Raw genomic sequence first — 23,815 nt, 5'->3', positions numbered from 1 at the left:
ATATTATAATATAGCTGTACTTAACGAACATGTTTAACTTTTCCGAGTCTTGCACCAGTTCTAAGATTTATCTTGGTTAAAAATACCTGATATGAAACCAGGGTTTGAAATGAGGCTCAATAAATACTGGGGAGGTTTATATTCTTTACATAAGTAACAAAGAAAACATTAGAAGTATTAAAAGCAGATGTTAACCCCATGGTTACTAAGCAATAAACTGACATTCAGCCTGTAGGATGGAACCTGTTGCCCCAAAAGGATATTAAAACAGCAAGTCTGGCTCATGTCTACCCCTTAACCCTTTCAGTGTCAGAAGTGTCTGCTGTTAGCTGAAATACTCTCCATGAGTCACATGGTCTGTTTTTTTTTCCGAAACTTTTATTTTTTTTTTTAGAGAACTTCTGGTCTAGAATAATGGCTCCACCTAGTGGCGATTCGCATACAGTGCACCCTTACAGCTACTCGCCTTTTATACGGGAGACGGTCAAAGTTAAAGGGAACCCCCCCCCCCATACCTTTATATAGTTTGTGTGGGAAATATTTATACAAAATGTCTCATAAATACTAACTTTATTATTTATTTCTGTGTTTCACTCGAGTATTCATCTACCCGTCATTCTCAGCTATACATGAAGCTAGTTTTTGCGACCGGCGACATTAACTGAAGTAACCTGCAGGTAAATCACACGGCGAGCCGGAACGCCCTGCAAAACTTTATGGGAGTTTCCTGTCCTTCTGCTTCAAGTAACATAAATCTGCTTGGTGCTCATTGCTAACCGGTAGTTGTTACCCTTTAGGGTGTTAGGTTTCTTCTTCAGGCATAAATGTAATTTGTCTTGCGTGCTTGCACTTCAAAAGAAGAAATAACTTCCCCACAAATGAATGTTTTTCAGATACTTGCAGAATTTATTGTAAAATATATTTTTTATAAACAGCACATTTATGGCAACATAAAGAATTCTATGGACTGTTTGCAGCTCAGCCGTCTCGCGGTGAATTACTAGGCGTCCGTAAGGGTGCGTTGAGCGGAGCCTCGCTATACATAACTTAAAAATGACATCAGACCGGGATAATTACGAATATTTGGCCACCGGTGCACTTCAGCCACTAAACCAGTTAATTTGAATTTAATGGTTCCACTTTGGGTCCTTTTACCCAGTTTTCACCCATTTGCTAATAATGTTATATTTACTAGTCCTGTCTGTATTAATAATCTTCTAATAATTCTGTTTTAAGCGCGTTTGCCCAGGTCACTAGGGTATCCACCTCTTCTTCCCCTGGTTCCTCATGTCGCCCCCTCTCGTGATGCGTCTCCTCTCCCTGATAATTTGAGCTTCTGCCCACTTCGTGTTTTCTTGATGAGTGGGCGATCAGCGGTACGCCACAAATCTCTGTCAGTGTAAAAAATACAAAGCGTACAGTTAAGCAAATAATTAATAGAGAAAATATTAAAAATGCAAATGTTTTAGGATTTTTTTATGTTTAGTCCTCAAACATTTGCCCTAAAAAAACTCAGAATGTAGCACTTTGCTCCCTATGTAAAAAATCAGGTTCCGGCGGCTGAGTTTTTGTGGTTGTTTGCATCCGCTAAGTCACATGACCGCTTATGACATCACAACGTGCAGAATTGGCTAATGCGTTTATCACGGCTCTCATGGATGTTACCATGGAAACAGGCCAAAACATTATGTTTCTGGTAACTCCAGCAGGAGCATTTTTTAAAACATTTTCAGTCACCTCAAGCCATAGGGTTGCAAGGACTTTTCACCAGGATACTAGAACAGAACACAGGTATTGGCGTTACAGAGCCAAATGGGCAGCTACCCCGGGTCCAACTGCATTCGCTGCAGGCTTTGGACTGCCTGGCCAGGGGTCCCCCATGCTACGGCTCGATAATATAACATCCCAGGAATCAGCATAAGGTTACTGGTGCCTGGGAGCAGGATCTCTTTGGTGTCCCCCATAACTAACACAAATTCACTCTAACACCAACACACTCACACTAACACCATACCCTTACACACACTCACTCTAGCACCATATAACTAACATGCGCTCACACACATTCTAACACCATACAGCTGAGCGTCTCAATCACAGAGACAACTGGATGCATCTCTCCGCTGCACCCTCCTCAGAGCGCCTTCTGTACCTGCCCCATGATGAATTCACCACTGATACATTGGTTTGGAAACAGCCTAAGCTGATGGCAGCAGTGCTGATATTGATTAACCCCTTATGCGACCAATGATGTACCAGGTACATCATGAATACATGTCCCTAGAAGGACCAGTGAAGTAGCGGGTACGTCATCAGTAAAAACAACGTCCCACGTCGCCACAATCACGGTGATCATGGGGTCACCGCTTATAGCTGACTGTTCTATGACAGGAGCGGTCAGCGTACAGCAGATCCCCTACCCTGCTACAGCCAATCACATGCATGGATACAGTCTAATGGCAGTGCTTGTAAGTGCTGTGGGATCTGCTGCGCTGCTGGGTCCTGTACCCGCTATTATGTGACTGCGCTGGACGCCTCGGCCACTACAGCACCAGCCTTCGCCCTCTTTGTATGTACTTTATGATCTTATCTCCTTTCCTCCTTTACTTTTCCCCAGGCATAGGTTGTATATTATTATAATTGCATCATTCAATAATCGCGATTTATTGACTGCACCGACCTGACAATCTGCACATTGGGCAGCCCGGCGGATCCCTCTCAGCCGGGATCCCTTTCGAATGCGTGGAGTTATTACCGACCCTGGAGATGAAGGATTTGTAACTGCCAAGGAGAGAAGACACTTAATGTTTCTACTAAATCCTGAGTGCGATCTTGGGAGCCTTTTGGGAAAGTATTACACTTACATTTTATTTCTATTAATCTCGTCTTTTGCGTCGCTAAACAAAGCCCCAGAGGAAGCTTCTTTATTTTCTGCCGTAAAAATAAAAAGTGTGAATTCGGTGGATTACGCGACATTGATAGAGATCTTAAACGGGATTAATGGCTGCACGTATAGTAATAAGGCACAAAGCTATTCTCCGATTAGACCCGTCCATTTAAAGTCTTCTATGTAGCCTAAAATATATTGGAATTGGAATCAATTGTAACAAATGTAACAATAAATAGCTTGCAATATTACACAGAGTGACAATTTTATTTGTCCTAAAACAGGCTTAAATAATTTAAAGCGATGTCATGCATTTTTATGATACTTTTCCTTTAGGTTCCTTCAAGAAATAGAAACTCTTCCATAGTAAAAATACGGTATGTTAAGCACTTTATGACATAGAAGAAGTGGAGATTACATCTCTTTAACGGGGAATCCCAACCATTGGATTTATTACTAGTATCAAATAAAAAATATGTTTTTTCCAGTTGTAGTTTTTGCCCCATAATATAAAGTTTTCAGGCAGCTGCATATCAGCCGTTTGTATGATTCTCGCTCTGTTATCTGATCCCCGATCTACTAAACACCCCGACTCCTTATCATACTGCCTGTGGGGAACAATAGAATGGCTCAGTCTTAATCGCCCAGCCGGACTCTCTGACTAATGAAAGTCTATGGAGGAACGGACTTCATTTGCATTGCCATAAAGCATTAGCTCAGTGCGGTGTTTGAGCCGGGAAAGTCACCCAAAATATCACATGACTGACAGCGACGGCGGCTCCAGGTCTGCAGATAAAGGGAGTTTATTGGAACAAAATGAGATAAAACTCACTCTTTAAATCTCCAGGCGCTTTTGAAGTGGCAATTTCAGCCCAGTTTCTGTGATACTCTTCAAACGAGACGGGCCTTATCTTTCTGTAAAAAAAACAGTAATCATAAAGTTGAAACTCCACAGTCTAAGCAAATAAACCAAATCTGTCATCGTGATCTTTCCTCTGAAAATGTAATCTCAAAAATAAAGCATTTTGCATTTCAATCAGCGTCTGCTTTTGAGTCACGTGACAATGAACTATTCTTGGCAATATTTCTAAACGAGGAGCAATTTTCCATGATTAAATCATTATTTCTTGAGATGATGACTCACACTTCTAACAGTGTATTTACATTAGATTGTAAGCCTGTGAGCCGAGTCCTCAGCTTTGCCTAAGTCTGTCGGTTCTAGTTTTTAAATTTCCTTCTGGTAGGTTAGAGGGTTGGTCCCTGGGCCCTTCCTAATGTCTTTGAATGTTATCCGTCCCTCTATGAATGCTTAATGAGCGTAGTTTGAAAAGGAGGAAGATTAAAACATTAACTATTTGAAATTCAAAATTAATAGTAGGGCGGGGGAAGCAATTTAAAGTTACACCTACTCTTCAGAGCACTTCCTGTGTAGGAGAGAAGCATAAAAATGGTTCCCCCTGACACGTGGATACATTTCCAAATGTTTCAAATTACTTTTTTTCTATGAAATAAACTTGCGTTTAGGTTTCAGCCTCCCCTCCCTCTCTGCTTGGAGGATTTATCCTGAATCCTCTCTCTTTTTAGTCTCCATATGCATTTGATTTTTTTTTATTTCAGACTCCTGCACGCTCCAGACGTGAGATTTCAGTGATAACGCGCCAAAGGCTCAGGACGCTTAGAGGTTCTACTTTCCGTAATCCCCGGGCAAGTTAACAAGCTGGAAAGAAAACATTCCCCCCTTTTGCTTTTTTATTTTGGCGTCCCCCCCCACTTGATGAATTTGGTGGCGCTGAGTGATTTTGAGAAATAACTTGCGGTTAATGACTTTCGCGAGCGCGCTAATGTCGTATTCTCCAGGATAAATATCCATTCAAGCGGCTGGGATATGAATTTGGGTGAGAATGAACAGAAAGCGGCTCTCGGTGTGTGGCGCGGGAAGAGGCGAAACCGGGACACATTGTTGCTATATTCGGATCGCGCTGAAATAACAACTAAAAATACATCCCGCGAGGATGATTCATCCGCGAGGCTTTAAATAAACTAGAGTTATTTCTAATTAAATTGGATTTTATTTTTAGCTTTATAAGTGGAGACGTCACAAATCAAACGCATTAATCAATAGACATTAATCGAAAGCAGACTGAGACAAAGCCCAACAATACAAATCCTCCAACACGGATGTTTCTAAGAATAATAAAGGGTAGAATAATGCAAATCCAACATTCCATAGTTTTAGACACTAAATATACCCCAATACTGGTGTTTATAGACTATATACTAGGGATCTGCGTGATTATTCCTCCCCATTACGTTAATTCTGTATTGTTGTTAAGTTGCTGATGATTTGGGAAAGGAGAAGGAAGAGAACTTCAGGGCAGGGAATTAATTAGATTATGTTACTTGTGCCACCTTTTGCCACAGATTTCAGTTTTTCCTGAGATAAATTATTAAGATTAATATCTTAAAAGCAATTACACCGGCAAATCCCCAGCACAATCAATCAGTTGTTTAAATAAATGGATATTTTTGTGCTAAAAAAATTGCCAGTGACAGATCTTGAAATATTGGTAATAATAATAATATTATTGTTATTATTATTATTATTATTATGATGATGTGAGTACAGGTTCTAAAACTATTTATAAAGATCTCTAAAAGCTCACCCTGCTCACCTTTTGTTTCTGTAAATCAAATTATTATACTATATACTACTTGTTACGTGCTGTTTGCCCATTGTACAGCGCTGCGGAATATGATGGCGCTATAGAACACCATAAATAATAATAATAATCTAATATTCAAATGGGCAGCCGATCAGGAAGAGGCATTTGGTTATACGAAAAGAAAGATTCCAAACATAAGATCCATTTATAAGGCTGCATAAACGCGAACAGCCACCAGGGGGCAGCATTGGTCTCGGAAATAATATTCGGGGTCTGCTGGGCACGCGTGTCCCGGGTGTAATAACTGCGTATTTATTCTGTGCCGTTCTACGTGTGCTGAGGAGGCAAACCGGACTGCTACCGGAATGGGTTGTGATACCCGGGCCAACGGAACCTCAGGGTTTAACCGTGACCCTTCCAGAAAGATAGTTAGCCCCCCCAAATACTCTCCTAACCAGGGCCGGCCTTAGGGGTGTGCGACCTGTGCGGATGCACAGGGCGCCATGGCAACAGGGGCACCTGCCCGGGACTTAAATTAAAACATCGGGGTTTTTTTGTTTGTTTTTTTTTTTTTTTTACTTTTTTAAAATCCTCCATGTTAAATAAAGTTTTTTTTTTAACTTTATTTAACATGGAGGATGTTAAATAAAGTTAAAACAACAAAAAAAACAGATTTAAGTCCCGGGCAGGGGCACCGAGCGGTTGCTTGTGAAGTTTTCAGGCAGTGAGATGGGGGAGAAGACAGTGAGAAGGTGCAGAGGTGGTAGATAGTGAGAAAGGCGAGTTTTGTGACAAGATTTTTTTCCTTTCCTTTTTTGGGATGGGGGGGCGCCACAGGAGTAGTCCGCACAGGGCGCCAGAACACTTAAGGCCGGCTCTGCTCCTAACCACCCTTTCCAGTCTGCCCAGCTTGTGTCTCTCCGGTGTCTCCAGGATGTTACCCCGCTGCACGTCTCCTCTGGAATCCCCCGCCCCGCGCGGTCAGACTCTCTCCCTTACTTATTCTAACTTTAAACACTCACTAAAAATCCACCTATTCAGAGGAGTTTACAATCTACACCCCCCCTAATACCCTCAGCCTGCATCGTGAAGAAACCTTGCGTCCTCCGCACCCTCTAGGCCACTGACTGCTCCACATCCACTGCAGGCGCTCTATACATAAAATGCAATAATAATCTAATACACGACATTTATAAAATATAGATGACATGTTATATGTGGGTAGCACGGGTTTGCGTGTTATAAGTAACACGTTTCATCACATATGACAGACCTGGTTGCATGTTGTATGTGGAGAAGGTCCAGCCCAATTACTCAGCGGCTTTCTTGCTCCCAAATAACCCCACAAGTAAAAATAACTGTGATCGCCCCCCAGAACACGATTTACCTCTGAGCCGGGGGCGCTGGCGGCGGCGGGGTTGTGATTTTGGGGTAATCTGGTATTACGCCATCTGCAAAAAAAAGTAGACTAAATATTTAGGAAATATTTTTCAAACAATTTAGAATTCTAAGGAAGCAGAAGTCAGAACCATACCTGCCGTACTGGCTTTACCTGCCTCTCAGATTTATATCGGAAATTGTAAGGGTTTGCCCCAAGTCTCAGGGTTTTTACCCCAATCTTGGGGTAAATGGGCAGATTACCAGGGCCACAAAATCTGAATCCAATGCCTTGCGTTTCTCCTCTGATTTAACGATTTCTGAGCATTTCCGACTGGTGCTTTTGTTACTGCTATATCACAGCTGAAATCCCTGCTTGAATGCAGGTGACTTCATTCAAAATATTGTTTTCCTCCTGACAAGTCATGGCGTGATGGAGAGCCGTGTGAGCTGCGTGGCTGATGGTAAAGTTTGTGTGTTTATGTAAGTTTATACGTTAGAGTAAGCGTATCTGTGTATGGTGTTAGCGTGTGTGAGTACACAGTGTTATCTTGGGTATACGCTATGGAATTATATTTTGTGAGTGTTAGTGTACAGTGTGAGGTTGGATGTGTTAGTATTTGATGTTGGCATGTTTGTTATGTTAACATGTTATGGTGTTAGTATGAATATGTGTATGTTAGTATCTGGTGTTAGTGTGAGTGTCTGTGTTAGAGTGCTAGCAGTGAGCCTAGGTTTAGTGGTGTGTGAGAATGGAGGGATGTGTGTGTGTATGTATGAATGTACAGTATGTGTAAATGTATGGTGTTAGAGTGAGTTTGCGTGTTAGTGTGTGTTTTTGTCTCAGGGGAGTGCACCCAGACGCCACTAACCCTAAGCTCACCCTTGAGCATTGGAACCATTTGTAACCGGTTAGAGGAATAGGAATTTCTGGGTTTCTGCTCATTTTATTATAATATCTTCCGACCCAAAACCCCTTCCGACGCGCCACGGGATCAGAATAAAGAGGATTTTAGGAATCTTTTACACAAACAAAACTTGAAAGTCGAACGATCAGCACTGAGAACAAAAACTGCCAGCTCATGTATTTTTAGGGTAAAGCAGCGTCCCTGACTTTAATCTGGAGGGAGAACAAAAACGTACTTTGGTTCTTTGTGGATTTTGCGAGAAATCCACTCATAAGTATTTCGAAGCCAAAGAACTTCCGAGCTTAAGCTTGAGATTCCACCCTTGCCAGGTAGCCACGTGGGGATGTCGCCCAACAGCGGATCGGCTCATTTAAATAAACGTATCGACTTTATGCAACAAAAAGGGAATTTGGGGATTTCTTCCGCATCGTGGTTGTTGGTGGAGTCTTTACAGAAGGAATAAATGGGGAAACCAGACGGGGGCCGAATAGGTCTGATCCGCCGGCAAATTCTATGGTTTCATGTTTGATGAATACAATGTATCTGTTTGCACACATTTTGTATCATTATTGCGGCAAAAGCTTTTCGTGCCGTTAGTGCCACGATCTGCTCGTTAATGAAAGTGGAAGTCACCTTCAAGTCGCCTGCTGTTCTTTACGCAGTCCAGGACCAGCCCTCGGTACGCGGACGGTTTGTTGGCCAGCAGGTCAGCCGCGTCCAGATTCAGCGCGTTTTCAGCTTGCGGATTAGACAGGAGGACCTGCGGTGCGAGAAGGTGGCCAAAGTCGGATGAAAGGACGGTAACATGGCCTATTTACTGTATTAAAGGGACACAATCCATCTGCGAATCCAGCCGCTGATAACTCAGGGGTGAACAGCAGGGCCGGGGATTTAACCCTTCCCCGGCACTTTAAGGCCAGCAGCTACTAAATGATGTAGGTGAAGCTATGTGAAGATTACAGATGGCGGCTGCGACCAACCTGGATGGCCAATAAAACGCTACTCATCGTATAGCGCGGGTTCCATTCTTCCGGGTTATCGAGAAAGTCCACGCATGGTCTTCCAGTAGATGGATCCACTGCGGGCAGAGACACGTCGTGTTATTAGCACAGAAGGGCAATAAAACCCCACAAAAGCATCCCAAGTGGAGATTTCTGATCGATGATTCCTATTTACAAGATCAGTGATACATAGTCATACTTTATATGCAGAGTGCCGGATTATTTCATGGTAATTCCCGAGGGGTTAAGGGAAAAAAGTGTGGAGAGTTTATCGTAACTCTTCTTCTGCATATGTCCCAAAACTCACAATTTTCAAGGGACAGTAACTAAAGTTATCAAATCTATAACCGTTTGGGAGATATTTTGTTTAATGTTAAATGGGAGACTGGTTCCACCTCCAGGACGTTGAGATGAGTTGGACTCCCCGACTAATGAAAGTCTATGGAGGAAGGACTTCATTAGCATTGCCATAAAGCATCAGCCCAGTGCTGCGTAAAGGCTCTATATGTTGAATTAGCCCTAATCTGCAACTTTAAGTATCAGTAAGTGCAGAACAAGAAGGGGATACCCTCTAGGCTCATATAATTACAGACTGCAGCAGTTTCTTATATGACGCTCTCTGTATCTATCCTGGACGTTAGGAATTGATTATACTTTAATGTCGAACAGCATATGGGCGTTCGCGTAAAATTTCCCAGGGGGGGCAAAATATTAGCTGTGTTCGAGGGGTGGAGGGGAGGCAGAATAGGGAGTGTCGCCCCTTGCCGCCTGTGCTGACGCCCCGTGGAGCTGGAATTGTTAAATATTATTCGGAGCTTGTAAATAATATCAGGGAGCATGGATTTGTCTTTGATGAATTACGCGGCGCCGTCCAAACGAGCATCAAGTATGAAATATGTGATTTCCCCTCCGAGGGATGAGCTAATAGCGTGTCACAGAATGAGATCACATCGCACTTTGGAAGGAAGACAAGGTTCAGATCATTCTGGATGGACGACCAAAACAGGCTTATTATACAGAAACATAGAAATATCAATAAAATTTGTGCAATTCTTTTAAAATTATTTTTTAATTTGTTTTGGATTTTTTTAATGATCTAAATCTGACGAATTTTAGTCCTTGGGTCGTTTTCTTAAATTTCGACAAAAAATATTCTCATGCTGCATCTGCATCCAATTACACCCCGAATGAGGGTATCTTTTAACCCCGCATGGTAGCTTATTCTATGACATCATATAGATGACAATTATATCATAGATGTTTATTCTAGAAATAACATTTTGGGCTTCACCCTTTCAGTGCCTGTGCCAGTGACTTTTGTACTTTTTGACGCAGCGTTATAGTTATATATATAATATAAATATTATATATTATATATATATATATATATATATATATATATGTACATATATATAATATATATATATTATATATATATATTATATTATATATACTATATATAATAAATATATATCATTTTTTAATATTTAAGGGAAGTTACAACTAAGATTCCTTTCTGAAAGAATATATATATATATAAAGTATACATTTTAAATGTTTTTTTTGTATTTTTTCATGGTAGAGATGGGGAATATTTGCAGGTGCTCATTAGTACTGAGAATGCAACAGGAAGTGAAGGCCGTGCGGAAAATATTCCACTTACTCAGCTGAATCAAACACTTTTATAACTAAATGCCGCATTAGAAACATAATTTCTAGTTCTGCCGAATAACCAATTCCTTCCCAGAAAAAAATCTTTAATCAACTAAACTTTGGGCTCATTCAGTTTCGTCGGGAACACTTAATTATCACATGGCATAAAAGCTTGTCGTGTAAGCGAAATGTTACATAGTACATAAGGTTATAAAAAGACCCAAGTCCATCAAGTTCAACCCTTCCACCCAACCTCCCTACTCCTGATCCAAAAGAGTTCACAATGAAATGATAAAATCGCAAAATAAGAAAATAAATATTTTTTTAAAAATATATTTTAAATAAGGAAATAATTAAACTTTAGGCACCTGCCACATAGAGATTAACGTTAGTCATGTGACTGCCGCTACACAAACCAGATCAGATCATCTGAACATTATTATTTAAATAGTTATATATTTTTTTTTAAAGAAAATTAGAAAAGGAACACTATTCTGAGCGGTATCTTACCGTTTGGATGAAAAGGGATGGTATTAAATCTGACGGCTGGAGGAACGTGGTTGTACGTCTCCGTGTATTTTAGGGAGAGTTGGAGAAATGCCCCTGTATTTATAAAAAAAAAAAAAAAGTTTTTTTTTTTAAATTGTAAAATTAAAGTCAATTTCAATTGCAAAGATTCAGACCCATTCGGCCCCCGTCTAGTCGCCCGTTTCTCCTGCTGCAAGGACTCAAACCTTAATCAGTCGTTGGTCTCGTCTTAGATTCAGGAGCCGTATGTCTATCCCATGCATGTTTAATACCCTCACTGTATTACCCTCTATCACTTCTGCTGGGAGGCTGATCCACTTATCTACAACCATCTCAGCAAAGTAAATCTTCCTTACTTTCCATTTAAGCCCCTGACCCTCTATTCTTAGATCACGACCTCTTGTTCATCATAGCATTCTTTATTGCTATATAAGATTGTGACACATTCTTGCACACCAATTATTCTGAGGTCTTAGAAAAGAGGGACACCAATTTAGGAAAAAAAAATGATCAGAAAGATTTAAGTCTAAAAGAGGTATATTTGGTATATTAACTACTCTGGATTGAAGATGGGCCATGCAGTCACTATGTGGAGTTTAGTGAATATCTCTATAAAATGATTATTTAATACCCCTTCATGCACACCAAGGTGCAAAGGTCAGGGAGGTTTAAAAACCAAAGGATTCCGTGGGTTTGCATTTCTTTACCACTAGGTGGCAGCACTGAGGTCAATCAGCCAATGCAGAGCAAGTGCAGCGAGTAATTAATTATTATTATTATTATTGGTGGTATTATTATAATTATATTTTATTTATATAGCGCCAACAATTCCCGCAGCGCTTCTTACAGTCCCTCCATTCAAAGGGTCTGACAAAACTAGAACTGACCGACTAAGATGAGCCGATACGTCAGGTGGAGGGGGTCCGGCTCTTACACGTTTGTGTTGGCACAGACAGCCCCTTACAGGTCGGCGCACCGCTGGTTAATACCCACCTTCCCAGAGCGAGTCCTTCAGACCGTGGACCTCGGCAATCCATTCTAACAAATTATCAGTTCTTGGAGCGGCAGAGATGCCCTGAAACACAAATTCCGCACGTTACAAACTCCTTCCACATACAAAACCCCAAAAACTGTGTACACTCAACTGCCCCAATTCCATCAGGGTTTGCCCCGGGATTCTCAGGGCTTTTAACCCAGTCTCAGGGTTAACGGGCAGATTCTCAGAGTCTCACAGTCTGGAGCCGGCTTCTTTATTTTCCCCTCTGATTTAATGATATCTGAGCATCCCGATTGGGGGTTTTCTCACAGTTGAAATCCCTGCTTGAATACAGGTGATTCAAGTCCCAGTCTCCACAAGGAAAGTTATTACCACCGCGTGGCTGCAGCCATTAGTAAGCCGCTGCAATAGGACCTGTGTGATGGGCTATTAAAGGGTTAATATTCTCGAGGGGGTCAAGGAATTTTGTCCGCCACCTGCCTACGATGTAAATATCCCTGAGTTATAACAGGCGCCGGCCGCCGTATTCTGAGCGCTCTTATCGCACGTTAGAAATAAAGCAGATATTGTTATAATGCAGCGATATCACAGCGTTAACTATGACATCATTAATAAAACTTATTTCAGCACAAGAATGAAGGATTGCTTTTAACGACCTGTCACTTTAAATCCCATGAGGTCAGTTAAAAACCTGTTTTCTATATAAGGTCACTTTTCATCATAAATAAGGAGAGGGTGTGAGAATCAACTTATTCATAAGTTAGAAAATTAAACTTCCTTCTCCATTAACTCCTCCCCCGGCTGTCGCTACTGAAACCAGGAAGCATTCGCCAGTACATTTCCTGCACATGCTCAGTAGCGCAGTGGGAGCCGCGTTTCCCATTGAAATCAACCAATCTAAAGTTTAGCCTAATATCAGTGTCCAGAGAGCATGCATGTGATTGGCTGCTGCTACTCCTATTGGTTTCAGTGGAAGTTCGGTTCATCTCCCATTGGCTAGTTCTAGTGAGCATGTGCAGGAAGTGTACTGACGAACGCTCGCTGCCTTCAGCAGAGGCAGACGAGGGAGGAGCTAAATGAGACCAAAGTCCGATAATAAATGGATTCAATGTGAAAACCGGACTGGAGTGGCCTTTAGCCGGGGTCCAGGGTCTATGGCGAGGTCCGGACAGGCAGATAGCAGGAAAAGTTATCCTTTTCTCAGTCATGGAGATAACGGAGAGACCGGCAACGGGAAAAATGTAGGGAAAACAATGAAATATTCAGAGTACGGGGCCCTCCATCTATGGTCTCCATTTAATAGCAGCTCCGGAACGTCTCCGACGGCTTTCTAAGAAGCCGAGAACGTTTTTTTTTCACGGAATCCTGTTTTTCAGTCCGGTATTTACTGTTCAAGATGCAACGGGAATAAGATTTTTCAGTATTAACCGATCTGAGCCCTTTTTGTTCCATTTTCCGCCGTATTAGCGGAGTATAATCCGACTCCGCGATAAACTGATTGGTGTAATTTGGTGGAATGCGGTGTATTTATTCCCGGTATTCTGCAGTAATCGGAACACAAACGTTGTTTTTTTTTCTTGGAAATTATGTAATTACTGAAGAAGCAAACGATTGAAGACCCTCGACGGGCGACGCTAAATACTCACATAGATCCTGCCTTCCTTTAACTCCTCGTATTCCTTCTCCAGTAATAAATAGGATCTTGAATGCATGGTACGGAGGTCCTCATTCGCTGTCTGGAAAGGTGGAATTGGGAGAAGTAAGCGAGGGAATGTTTATTTCCTGCAGATATACCAGTTGGTATGGTCCAAAAGGTCCTCTGGATTATGATTGAGATGTCTGAGAACTTCCTGGGTCTGGAACCCCCGCAGCGCTCCAACTACCGGAAAGGGAGAGCGACCGAGTTAAGGAGGTGGGGTTTGCCCCGATGCACTTGAAATAAGGGTGGGTGGGCAGAGAAACCTAGAACCTGTCAGCAGATCGGCCCCATCCGGCCCCCGTCTAGTCGCCCGTTTCTCCTGCTGTAAAGACTCAAACCTCAATCAGTCGTTGGTCTCGTCTTAGATTCAGGAGCCGGATGTCTATCCCATGCATGTTTAATACCCTCAATGTATTACCCTCTACCACTTCTGCTGGGAGGCTGTTCTACTTATCTGCCATTCTCCCGGTATAACATGCAGGACGGTCTCGATGCTCCAGCCCCGGATGACCTACCGTTTGCACGCGTTTGTAATTACTGAGCGTAACGCACGATGTTACAGGAGGCCATTGTCGATGTATCAGACTGCCGGCGTGTACCCATTCGCAAGCCGTGTCTGTTGTTACAATGTTTCAGTTGCTATGGCAACTGACAGCCTCATGGGGAGGGGCCACGGAAATACACCAGCAGTTTAAAGAGACAAACCGCCAAACACTTATTTAGCGTGGTCTTTTTAAAGGTGCAGCGTCGCATTTTTTCGTTGCAGGTATTTAGTGAAAAAGCAATGAGATGCAGCTGGTATGCATGGTGCTGATCCCATGACTGGGGGCGCACAGGAGGGCCCTTTACCTTGCTAAAGGCCCTAGAAATCATTTTCAAGTGCCTTCCAACCACTCACATTCTGCTTATTCCCCATCATGTTGTATATTGCAGCGTGCGGTACAGCACTGTGCATACTGGCTGCACCCTCCCTGTATACTAAATCATTTAGCAGATACGGGGCGGCACGTAAGATATCTTTCTTTATCTATGACTCTGTTGTATTTATATAGCGCCAACACAGTCTGCGGCGCTGTACCATGGTTTATACAGACAAGACCCTGACCGTAAGAGCTTACAATCAAAAATGGGTTTCTATTGATTCTTCTTTTAAGGAACAAAAAAATGTTTTCCACAAGTTTTTAATTTTTTGCATTTTTTTTTCTTTCTCCGGCTGTCACAGGTAAGGAGCCTCCACATTAACCCTTTAAAGGTGCCGTTCCACTGACTCTGCTGAATTGACTACGATCGGTTGTTACCATAGAAGATGTAAAACCTTCTTAAAAGTTAGTTTTTTTGCTTTTTTTATTCCATGAAATCTCCAGAGGAAAGTAAAAAAACCAAACATATGGGACTGCTAACATTTAACCCTTTAGCAGACCAAGTGGACGGCATCTCTAAAGCACAATAAACTAACCCCAACCATCCATCCCAAATCCTCTCCTGATTGGAGCAGCCAGGGCTCCTTCCTACAAAAGGGAAATCAAATCACTTTATTTTCTTATTTTCTGGAAATCCAAGCCTTTAACCCCATGTTGTCCGGGCAAGGAGCACATTCAAAATTTACGTGGGGAACATAGAATCGTCATGTGACACAAAAGCTGGCTATGATAGGTTGTTGCCATAGACGCTGTAAGACCTACTTAAAAGTTTCTGTTTTTTTTCTATTCAATTAAACCTTAAGAGGAAAGAAGAATATTGTAGATCTGCTAACATTTAACCCCTTAATGTACCTTTAACCCACGCTACCCCGTATCACTATTCCCAACTCCCGTCCTGATTGAAGCAGACATCAAATTGCTTTATTCTGTCTCTGCAAGCCATTAACCCCATGTTGTATGGGCGAGGGGCTCACGGAAATGAACGGCCAATCATATTTTGTCCACATTTGGAGATAATTCCGTTTTTTAACTTCCAGCCCCAGATGCTTTTGATAACTTTTTTATTTTTTTTGGTGCTTTTCTTTTTTTTTAAACGTTTAACGTCGTTGATCTGGGGCTGTTTGATGTGAATTTGCCATCTGAGCCCCCTCTGTTTTTAATAACGGAATAAAGGAAGGGATATCGCGGCGGAGCGATAAAGAACTGGAGTTTAATATGAAATGATCCAATGGGGAACGAGGCCCGGCCGGGAAATGCTCTAAATATTATGGAATGCGAGGCTCAAACATTCCCTCCTTGAAAGTAATTGGAAGTGATGCCTAAAAGCGGACAGCTTGTCAGAACTGATACAGTTCCCAATAATTTATTCCTCCCCAGCGGTGTAACATTATATCAGTGTATAAATGTATTTTACTAATGGAGCGACGGGATACCTTTGGTTCCAGCTGAGTCTTATTGGTTTCTTAGGAGGCTGGGAGTGTTGGGAGTTAGGGGGCATGATTACAGTTTGATGCCTGGAGGGTCAGAGGCTCAGGTGTAATGTAAGGAAGATTTACTGTACTGAGAGGGTGGTGGATAAGCGGAACGGCCTCCCAGCAGAAATGGTAGAGGCTAATACAGTGAGGTGATTTAAACATGCATGGGATAGGCATACGGATCCTGAGAAACGGGAGACTAGAAGGGGGCCGAATGGGGCCGATCTGCCGGCAGGTAGAAACATGCTATAAAAAATATAATTTTTCTCCCAAATATTTGCATTGAATTTATAGGTTCTGCATTCCCCTGCACGCCGCGTCTCTTTGGACGCCGTATAAATGCAGGTATTCTCCGGCGCATACATTCACCTATTGTAGTATTTGGCTGGATTTTCTGAATTTTTTATATATATGTATATATTTTTTTATTTTTTTTTAAACCAAAGCAGGTAATAAAATAAAAGGTGTTGCATGTAACCTGGCGTTCTATCCCTCCGGCCCCCCGGTCCGCTGCGAATGAATGGCCTGCGAGCCGACACTTTCCTGTGAGAAGCGAGTCCTTCCTGCGTTCGATTTTTCTGGTTCCAAAAAAATGATTTTAATGAATATGGATAAATCTTTCCCAACACACGAGTCTGTATTCCTCCTGACCCCCCCCCCACGCCTCGTAGCGTCTTATCCAAATTTCCTTCAAAAAGGTAAAAGTTTGGAGCCTTCAGCCAAGATTTTCCTGAACGTTCCTATTCATCGGCGGGAAGGTTAGAGGCGAGCGGACCGCAGGCTGACGCTTAATATTTTGCAACACGGTTAGTATAAATATTATTAGTTAAAAAAAATATATAAAAGTAAACCTAACTTACACCCCCCCATCATGCTGTACGCTAAGAACACGTACTTTGTGATGACATCATATTTAATAGAAAAAAGACACGTATTGGGGTTTGTTTACTAGACAGGTTTTCTCGCTACATTTGGCGACCTTTAATAAGCCTTTTTTAATGGAAAATGCTGTTCATGCATCGCGGGTCGCACGCAGAGCTTTAATTATGTGGAGGAGGAAACTCCTTGCTCGCTTATTAACTGGGTTCACGTGGAAAAATGAAGCAAATCGTGTTTTTCTTGAATCTTTCCATTCATTTTAAGATCTGTGTAAGGGAAGCGCTGCTCTCCCCCGCTCTCTGATGTCACAAGTTTTGCGAGTGAACGCGAGGCCAGAGAGTATTATACTGAACGCGGGTTTGGGTCCCTACATTATTATTATTTTTACTATTATTATTATTACTATTATTATTATTACTATTATTATTATTAAATATTATTACTATTATTATTATTATTTGTATTATTACTATTAGTATTATTAAATATTATTATTACTATTATTATTATTATTTGTATTATTATTGTTACTATTAGTTTTATTATTACTATTATTATTACTAGCATATATGCCCTGCACAAAATGATTGCACTTTTCTCATTTTCTTATCCCTCTTCCCACTCTTTCTTCTTTCCCCTTTTCTTCTCTCTTCCCCTTTCTCTGCTTTCTCTCCTTTTTTTCTCCTCTCTTTCTTGTCTCTTTCATTCCCTTTTCTTGTCTATCCCCATCTTTCTTTTCTCACACCTCTTCTCCCTCCCCTCTCTATTCTCACTCACCCTTTTCTCTTCTCTTCTCTTCCTGCTCTCCTTACCCTGCTTCTCTTTCTTCCTCTTTCCTTTTCTTACCCCCTCTGCTTTACTTCTTACCTTCTTCAGTTTTTTTGTATGTCCCTCCTCATCTCTCCATGTTGTTTTTTCTTCTCTTAATCCAAAAAGAAATCCGATTGCCTTTTGGAGTCAAGAAGGATTTCTCCCCCCTGATGGCAGAATTCGAAGTAGCTTAATTAGGGTGTTTTTGCCTTCTTTTGGATCAAGAATAAGAAGGTTGGGTGGAAGGGTTGAACTTGATGGTCTTTTTTGAACCTTATGTAACTATGTAACCATGTAACCATGTAACTATGTAACCATGTAACTGTAACCATGCAGCTATGTAACTATGTAACCATGTAACCATGTATCTATGCCCCCCCAACCCACTCCACGCACACACCACTATCTGGCAGCCCCAACCCACCCTCACCGCACGCAGCATCAGGCTCTTTCCTTCACCCAACTCTTCATTTGATGCGATTTTCCTTTAAACCTTACTGAAATCCAGATTTTTTTTTATATAAATGTAATATAAAGCTGGATTATTAATGAAGTGTCCTGTTTCATAACAAAAAAGGGAAAAACAAAAAAGATTGCGAAGAACGAATACCCTCCGAAACATTCAAAGATATTCCCGGCGCTGACTGTCTCCAGCACCTAATATGAAATAACTTTGATCAGCACATCTGCGACGGACGGAGGATTCCATGTGATGCGGTTAGAAAAATCCACAGTGCGAGCAGACTTTTTTTTTTTTTTAAAAAGCCATAAACCACAGCTTTTCAACGGCTTGAATGAGATCCGTTTTTCCCGTCCGCGTCCGTCCAACACAAGTTTTCCAAATATATATCTAATTCACGCTTAAATACGCCGGCCACCAATGACACGCGGTATTAAATGACACCCAGAACCACGCCTCGGCTTTTGTCGCCGCTCCTCGGTTTAGGAGTCATTATTAAACGGACGAAAGAAAAACGCCACACGCTGATATATAAAATGCAGATGTGTATTTTCCGTTCTGCCGTATAAAACATAACGCTTTTGTGCAAAAAAAAAAAAAAGATTCTGTAAATAAACTCATAATACAAAAAAATGTCATTTTAAGAAACAGCTGTTTTGATTATTTTTTTCCATAATTACAAAAAAAACAACAACTATTTTTACATACAACAATTGACAGTGTGAGAAGAATTCCAAAATATTGTTGTAAAAGGTTAAAGTGGTTTTCAAAATAAACAGTTCATATATTTCTGGGTTTTTTTCACCAAGAAAAGATGAATGTGGCATTTCGGGTGTTATCATTCCCATCATCCTCAGCCGATTAAAGGAACCTTCTAGAATGCCACGATTTGCCTTACCCCGGTCTACACATTATTGACCAAGTTCGAAAACAGCTCACACAGGCATGAAAACAGGGATGAAACGCACAAAATCTCACCTGTGGCAAAGGATTAATGATTTTGGGCCTATATCTGTAAAAAATAAATATATATCGACTTTTTTTTCGGGCCCCAAAAAAAGAAAAAAATCACAAAGTGGTCGTGTCGCATACATATACCGGCTGGTAATTGTATATATATATATAATCATTAGCATGCGCGATTTTAGGCCCCTTATGTGCTTCCGAGGCCCTTATAAATCGCAGACCCTTCGTATTCATTCTGCGGCTGATAAAAGTCATTTTTTTCCTCTAGATCTCCAGGAGTAACCCAAATTCACTAAAACTCTACACTAAATCAAATAAATAGATGATAATGGAAAGAACGATTGTCACGCGGATACTTGCTGTATATTATTATACAGTTGCATAGCAACAAAGAGATATAGAATATAAAGTGAAGTATAACGGTGTCTGTGAGCAGAACCCGGTGGCGTGGGGCGTCCCGTACAAACTTCTATAATAATAACCTTCGCACCCCAAAGGGCCGGTAAATCTGTCGTACACAGAGAGTTTCTATAAAGCGGCACAAAGACAGAAGGTGAAATATGTGGGTTAAGAGATCCGAATGTTCTGATCTCGCTATGACATCATGGAAAGCGAGTGACAGAGAAAAAGCCTGATACATTTGGAATGGAATCTCAATGCTGATTGGCTTGTTGTTTTAAGCCAATCAGAGGGCACTTCTAATCATGGTCGCTGACCAGGAAATTCAGAAATCAGAAGTCATGGCAGCCGCTGCCCGTTATAGTTTGGTTCAGTAAAGCCCTATGACATGTATACTATATATATCAGAATATCTCTATATTTTATATAAGCGGAACTCCCCCCCCCCAACATTTCAGGTATCCAAAGCGAGACACCTTTACTGAATGACTGCCATACGATGCGTCATACAATGGCCACGTCAGCTGGTCAGGGGGGATCAGAGGGTCTCCTCCCATGGCCCATCAGCCCCGCTATAGGGACTGTCCCTTGAAAATCGGGACCCTTGGGATGTATGCTGTAGGATCACTAAAACAGTATACTGGATCTGTTACCTTTACACCAGCGAGGTCACACACACCTTGTCAGCAACGTACCTAAAAGCCTTAACTAATAATGATCGTTAAAAGACCCTCGACTCTAAGGCAACGTGATTATAAAAAATAATGAAAAACTTCACTTTTAAAAAAAAAAAATCCATTCTGAGGTTTTAAACGCGCAGCGTAACCATAGTAACCATAAAAATAGATTTTATCTGGCCGAGTAGGAGTGATGTACGATAAGTGAGCACAGATCGTTGTATGTCCGATGTTTCTATATTTTTAGCGGGGTGTATATAGCGAATTATAACACGGAGATTAAACCGGAATGGATAACACTGAGTTATTTTATAATAAATCCATAGACCAGGGGATTCACCGTCCTCTCAAAGGTCCTCAAGACCCATAAAATATTTTTCTTCCCTTTTCCACCGGGTTGCTTTTTTTTTATTTTTTTTTTGCAAATTTTTGTTTTTTTGTAATTTCCAAACCAATATTTTTTTTTATATATAAACCCCGTTCCTGTATATATATAAAACATTTTCCACCCTAGTAAATGATTATTTAGATTGCTGCAAACAATCCCTGAAGAACTACTTGCTTCGGATAGATAATAAAAAATGGCTAATAATAATCTGTTTTATTTATTGTAAATTATCTATAAAGAGGGTTTCTTTGCTGATCAAGCTTTCTCCTTAAAAGGCACATTTTATCCCCGAGATAGTTAAGTGTTATTGCCTCTTTAAAATATGAAATTAACCAATTTACCCTTTTCTGCTCAAACCATTGTGGGAAAAGGATCTTTAACCATTGAAGAACCTCCATCAGAAATGATCTCTCAATTTTAGTGTGAAAAAAAGATAAAAAACCCATATATATATATAATATGTCCCAAACGCCATACTCTTTGGTAGAACATATATATATATATTTTTTTTTAAAAAACATACTATTTCACTCAATGCGTCTTTCCCAAGTTGTGTGAACACCAACAGTTGTCAAGGCGATGACCACACATCAGTCTTCGCCTTTAGTTAAGTCTCGCCGCCTATGTTTTTTTTTTTTGACATTTTGCGGAAATCTGCCGACATATAACCCGAAACGGATACTTTTGTCGCCACATTGAGATCGGGCTCCCCGTCCACCTCTATAGATTCTAACTTCACAGAAGAAATGCGTTGGGAAAAGTCCGATAACCACCTGGAATGACCTACGTTCAATAAAAATATATCATATAAAAAGAACTTTAACGTCTTTGTTCTGTTTCACTGCGTAATAATATTTATCGAGAGCGTCCGTAATTTACAAGTCCGCGGAAATGATCGACTCGTTGTGCCCGTTGATGTCGGAGTCTTCCAGTAAAGATGTTTGTTTAATGTCCATTTTGTATAATTTGTTGGCCTTGCTGCCGAAAGACTGCACCCCTATGCTGCTCGGATGGCTCTGAATAGACATATGAGATAATAGCGGGATATTCGCATCCTGGTTGGACCCCGAAGAGGGTAAACTGGTCACGTGGCCGGTGCTGGTCGAACCGCTTGCGCTGCTGGGGGAACGGCTTTTCGGAGGCGGGCAGTGCTGGATTACCCTCGGCGGACCTTGTGGTTGATAATGAGCCGTCGGGAAAGCGGCGTATCCTGGTGGGATTGGGTAGCCATTGATTGGTATGAATCTCTGATTCTGAGGTATTGGACCCCCAATGAAGCCAGCTATCTGCGCCTGAGGCATTGCTTGCGCTGGGTACAGAAAGTTGGGGTATCTTTGATTACTCAAGTTGCTAACCGGGCTGGCACTCAGCGACGTTGTCTGAGTGGTGGCATTGCCACCAGAAGGAGTGGTGGAACTCGTATGGCTTGAAAGTCCTTCCCACGTTCTCAGCCTCGCATGGACATCTTTGAATCTGGGTCTCCGAGACGGTATTTCTTGCCAGCACTCGGTCATTAAACTGTACATCCGCTGGGGGCAATCTTCAGAACACGGGAGCAGCTGCCTTTTCCGAACCATCTCTATGACCTCCTGGTTGCTGAATCCGTAATACGGCTGAAGCCCGAAGCTGAATATTTCCCAAAGCACCACCCCAAAAGACCATATGTCTGAATCGGTGGAAAATTTCCCATACATGATGGCCTCTGGAGGCATCCAGCGAATGGGGAGAAGAGAATTATTTTGGACTCTGTAGTAATCGGCTGAGTAGATATCCCTTGAAAGTCCGAGGTCTGAGATCTTAACGTGTAGCTGCTCCCCAACCAGTATATTCCGGGCTGCCAGGTCTTTATGGACAAAAAAATGGCTCGATAAATATTCCATCCCTGCTGCGATCTGGATGGCGATGTGCAAGAAGTCGCCGTGATCCAGACTCGATTTCACCGTGCCGTCCTCGTCACTGCTGCAGCCGACGTCGGAGTGAGGAGACCTCATGATGAGGAACTCATGGAGGTCCCCATGATTCAGGAATTCGAAGAGCAGACAAACCGGTTGCTCTTGGGTGACTACTCCAAGGAGGCCGACGATGTTCGGATGATGCAGTTCAGCCAATAGCGAAGACTCTTGTTGAAACTCCGACCACTGCTGTGGGTTGTTGTAGTCCTTTAGCGTCTTGATGGCGACGAGTTGAGCGTGGTCCATCCCGGGAAGGTACAGATGTCCTTTGTATATCTTTCCAAACGAGCATTCGCCCAGTTCCTCCATGAACCTCACCGCGGACAGGGGCAGCTCCTTCACTTTGCTCTGCATGGAAATAAAAAACGTCCATTAAACTCTCAAGAAGAAGGCAGCTCTTCTTTCACTTTTACTGCCGTGAAAATAAAATTATAGAAACGATAACAAAACAGGGATCTAGCCTTCAAAAAAGAACCGGGACTGGAATCTATGACTACTGAATTGTTAAAATGTTATGGTTTTTTTTTAGTGTTCTATCCGAATTCTACATATAGTTCTGTATATCGGCCAACCCTGACTAAGCTGGGCACTCACACGTTAACCCCTTAATGACAAAGCCCATACATGTACGGGCTCAAAATGCATTGTTTTCAATGGGTTTAGGGACCACCCATTGTCCTTAAGGGGTTAAGAAGATCTGTTAAGTGCTCAGCAGCTTCCGGCCCGTTTTAAATAATGTATCTTTTGTAATATTATTGGCGCTTGGTGCTTATAACCTTATAATTCCCAGCATGCACCTGACCTACTCTTCCTGATTGGCTACTGATACTGAAGCTGTAGAACTGGCGGATAATGGAGGCCATATATACGAGATATAATATTCAAAGTAACCATCTCTCTCACTCAGGGCCGTACTGGGGTTAACGAGGCGGCCCTGGGACTTTAAGGCCGGTGACCACCTAATGACGTAAGGCCGGCGGCTGGATGTGACGTATGGAGTGATGTCGGCCATATTGGACTATTGGACTTGGCTGACCATCCCAGGCCTCATTTTCCATCCATTTCTCATCTGACGTCGCCCCTACGTTAATAACAAAGAACGTCGTCTTTTAGTACCCGCTCATCGCGCAATTAAGAGGGCTAGAAATATCATCGATGAACAGATGAACCCGAAGC

At 41.8% G+C, this 23,815-nt stretch overlaps 2 protein-coding genes across 2 annotated transcripts in view; both read right to left on the bottom strand.

Moving 5' to 3' along the window:
* Window positions 1-909: 909 nt before the first annotated feature.
* UBE2U (ubiquitin conjugating enzyme E2 U) lies at window positions 910-13,882 on the bottom strand. Its single transcript, XM_053470037.1, has 10 exons — window positions 13,661-13,882; window positions 12,011-12,092; window positions 11,000-11,092; window positions 8,816-8,913; window positions 8,469-8,595; window positions 6,938-7,001; window positions 3,720-3,802; window positions 2,865-2,931; window positions 2,681-2,781; window positions 910-1,391 (listed from the first exon to the last, which is right to left on the bottom strand). The coding sequence occupies exons 1-10, from the start codon at window positions 13,724-13,726 to the stop codon at window positions 1,207-1,209; spliced, it is 966 nt and encodes a 321-aa protein (XP_053326012.1). The 5' UTR covers window positions 13,727-13,882; the 3' UTR covers window positions 910-1,206.
* A 7,447-nt stretch (window positions 13,883-21,329) lies between these two features.
* Window positions 21,330-23,815, bottom strand: part of ROR1 (receptor tyrosine kinase like orphan receptor 1) — a 106,215-nt gene continuing 103,729 nt past the window's right edge. The window contains exon 9 of the mRNA XM_053470018.1: window positions 21,330-22,987. Coding sequence (XP_053325993.1) covers window positions 21,563-22,987 — 1,425 coding nt within the window. The 3' untranslated portion in view covers window positions 21,330-21,562. The remainder of the gene's footprint in view (window positions 22,988-23,815) is intronic.

Source organism: Spea bombifrons, chromosome 6 (assembly GCF_027358695.1).
Source record: "Spea bombifrons isolate aSpeBom1 chromosome 6, aSpeBom1.2.pri, whole genome shotgun sequence".
NCBI classification, from domain to species: Eukaryota; Metazoa; Chordata; class Amphibia; order Anura; family Pelobatidae; genus Spea; species Spea bombifrons.
This window is presented reverse-complemented; position numbering and strand designations above follow the sequence as displayed.

What these genes read in the sequence shown, in the direction of transcription:
- UBE2U (XM_053470037.1), bottom strand. Translation starts at nt 13,726, where the DNA reads ATGCATTCAAGATCCTATTTATTACTGGAGAAGGAATACGAGGAGTTA. An exon ending in GAAGGACTCGCTCTGGGAAG is followed by an intron (nt 11,093 to 12,010) that starts GTGGGTATTAAC and finishes TTATAAATACAG; the next exon opens with GGGCATTTCTCCAACTCTCC. An exon ending in GAGATTAATAGAAATAAAAT is followed by an intron (nt 2,782 to 2,864) that starts GTAAGTGTAATA and finishes TCTCCTTGGCAG; the next exon opens with TTACAAATCCTTCATCTCCA.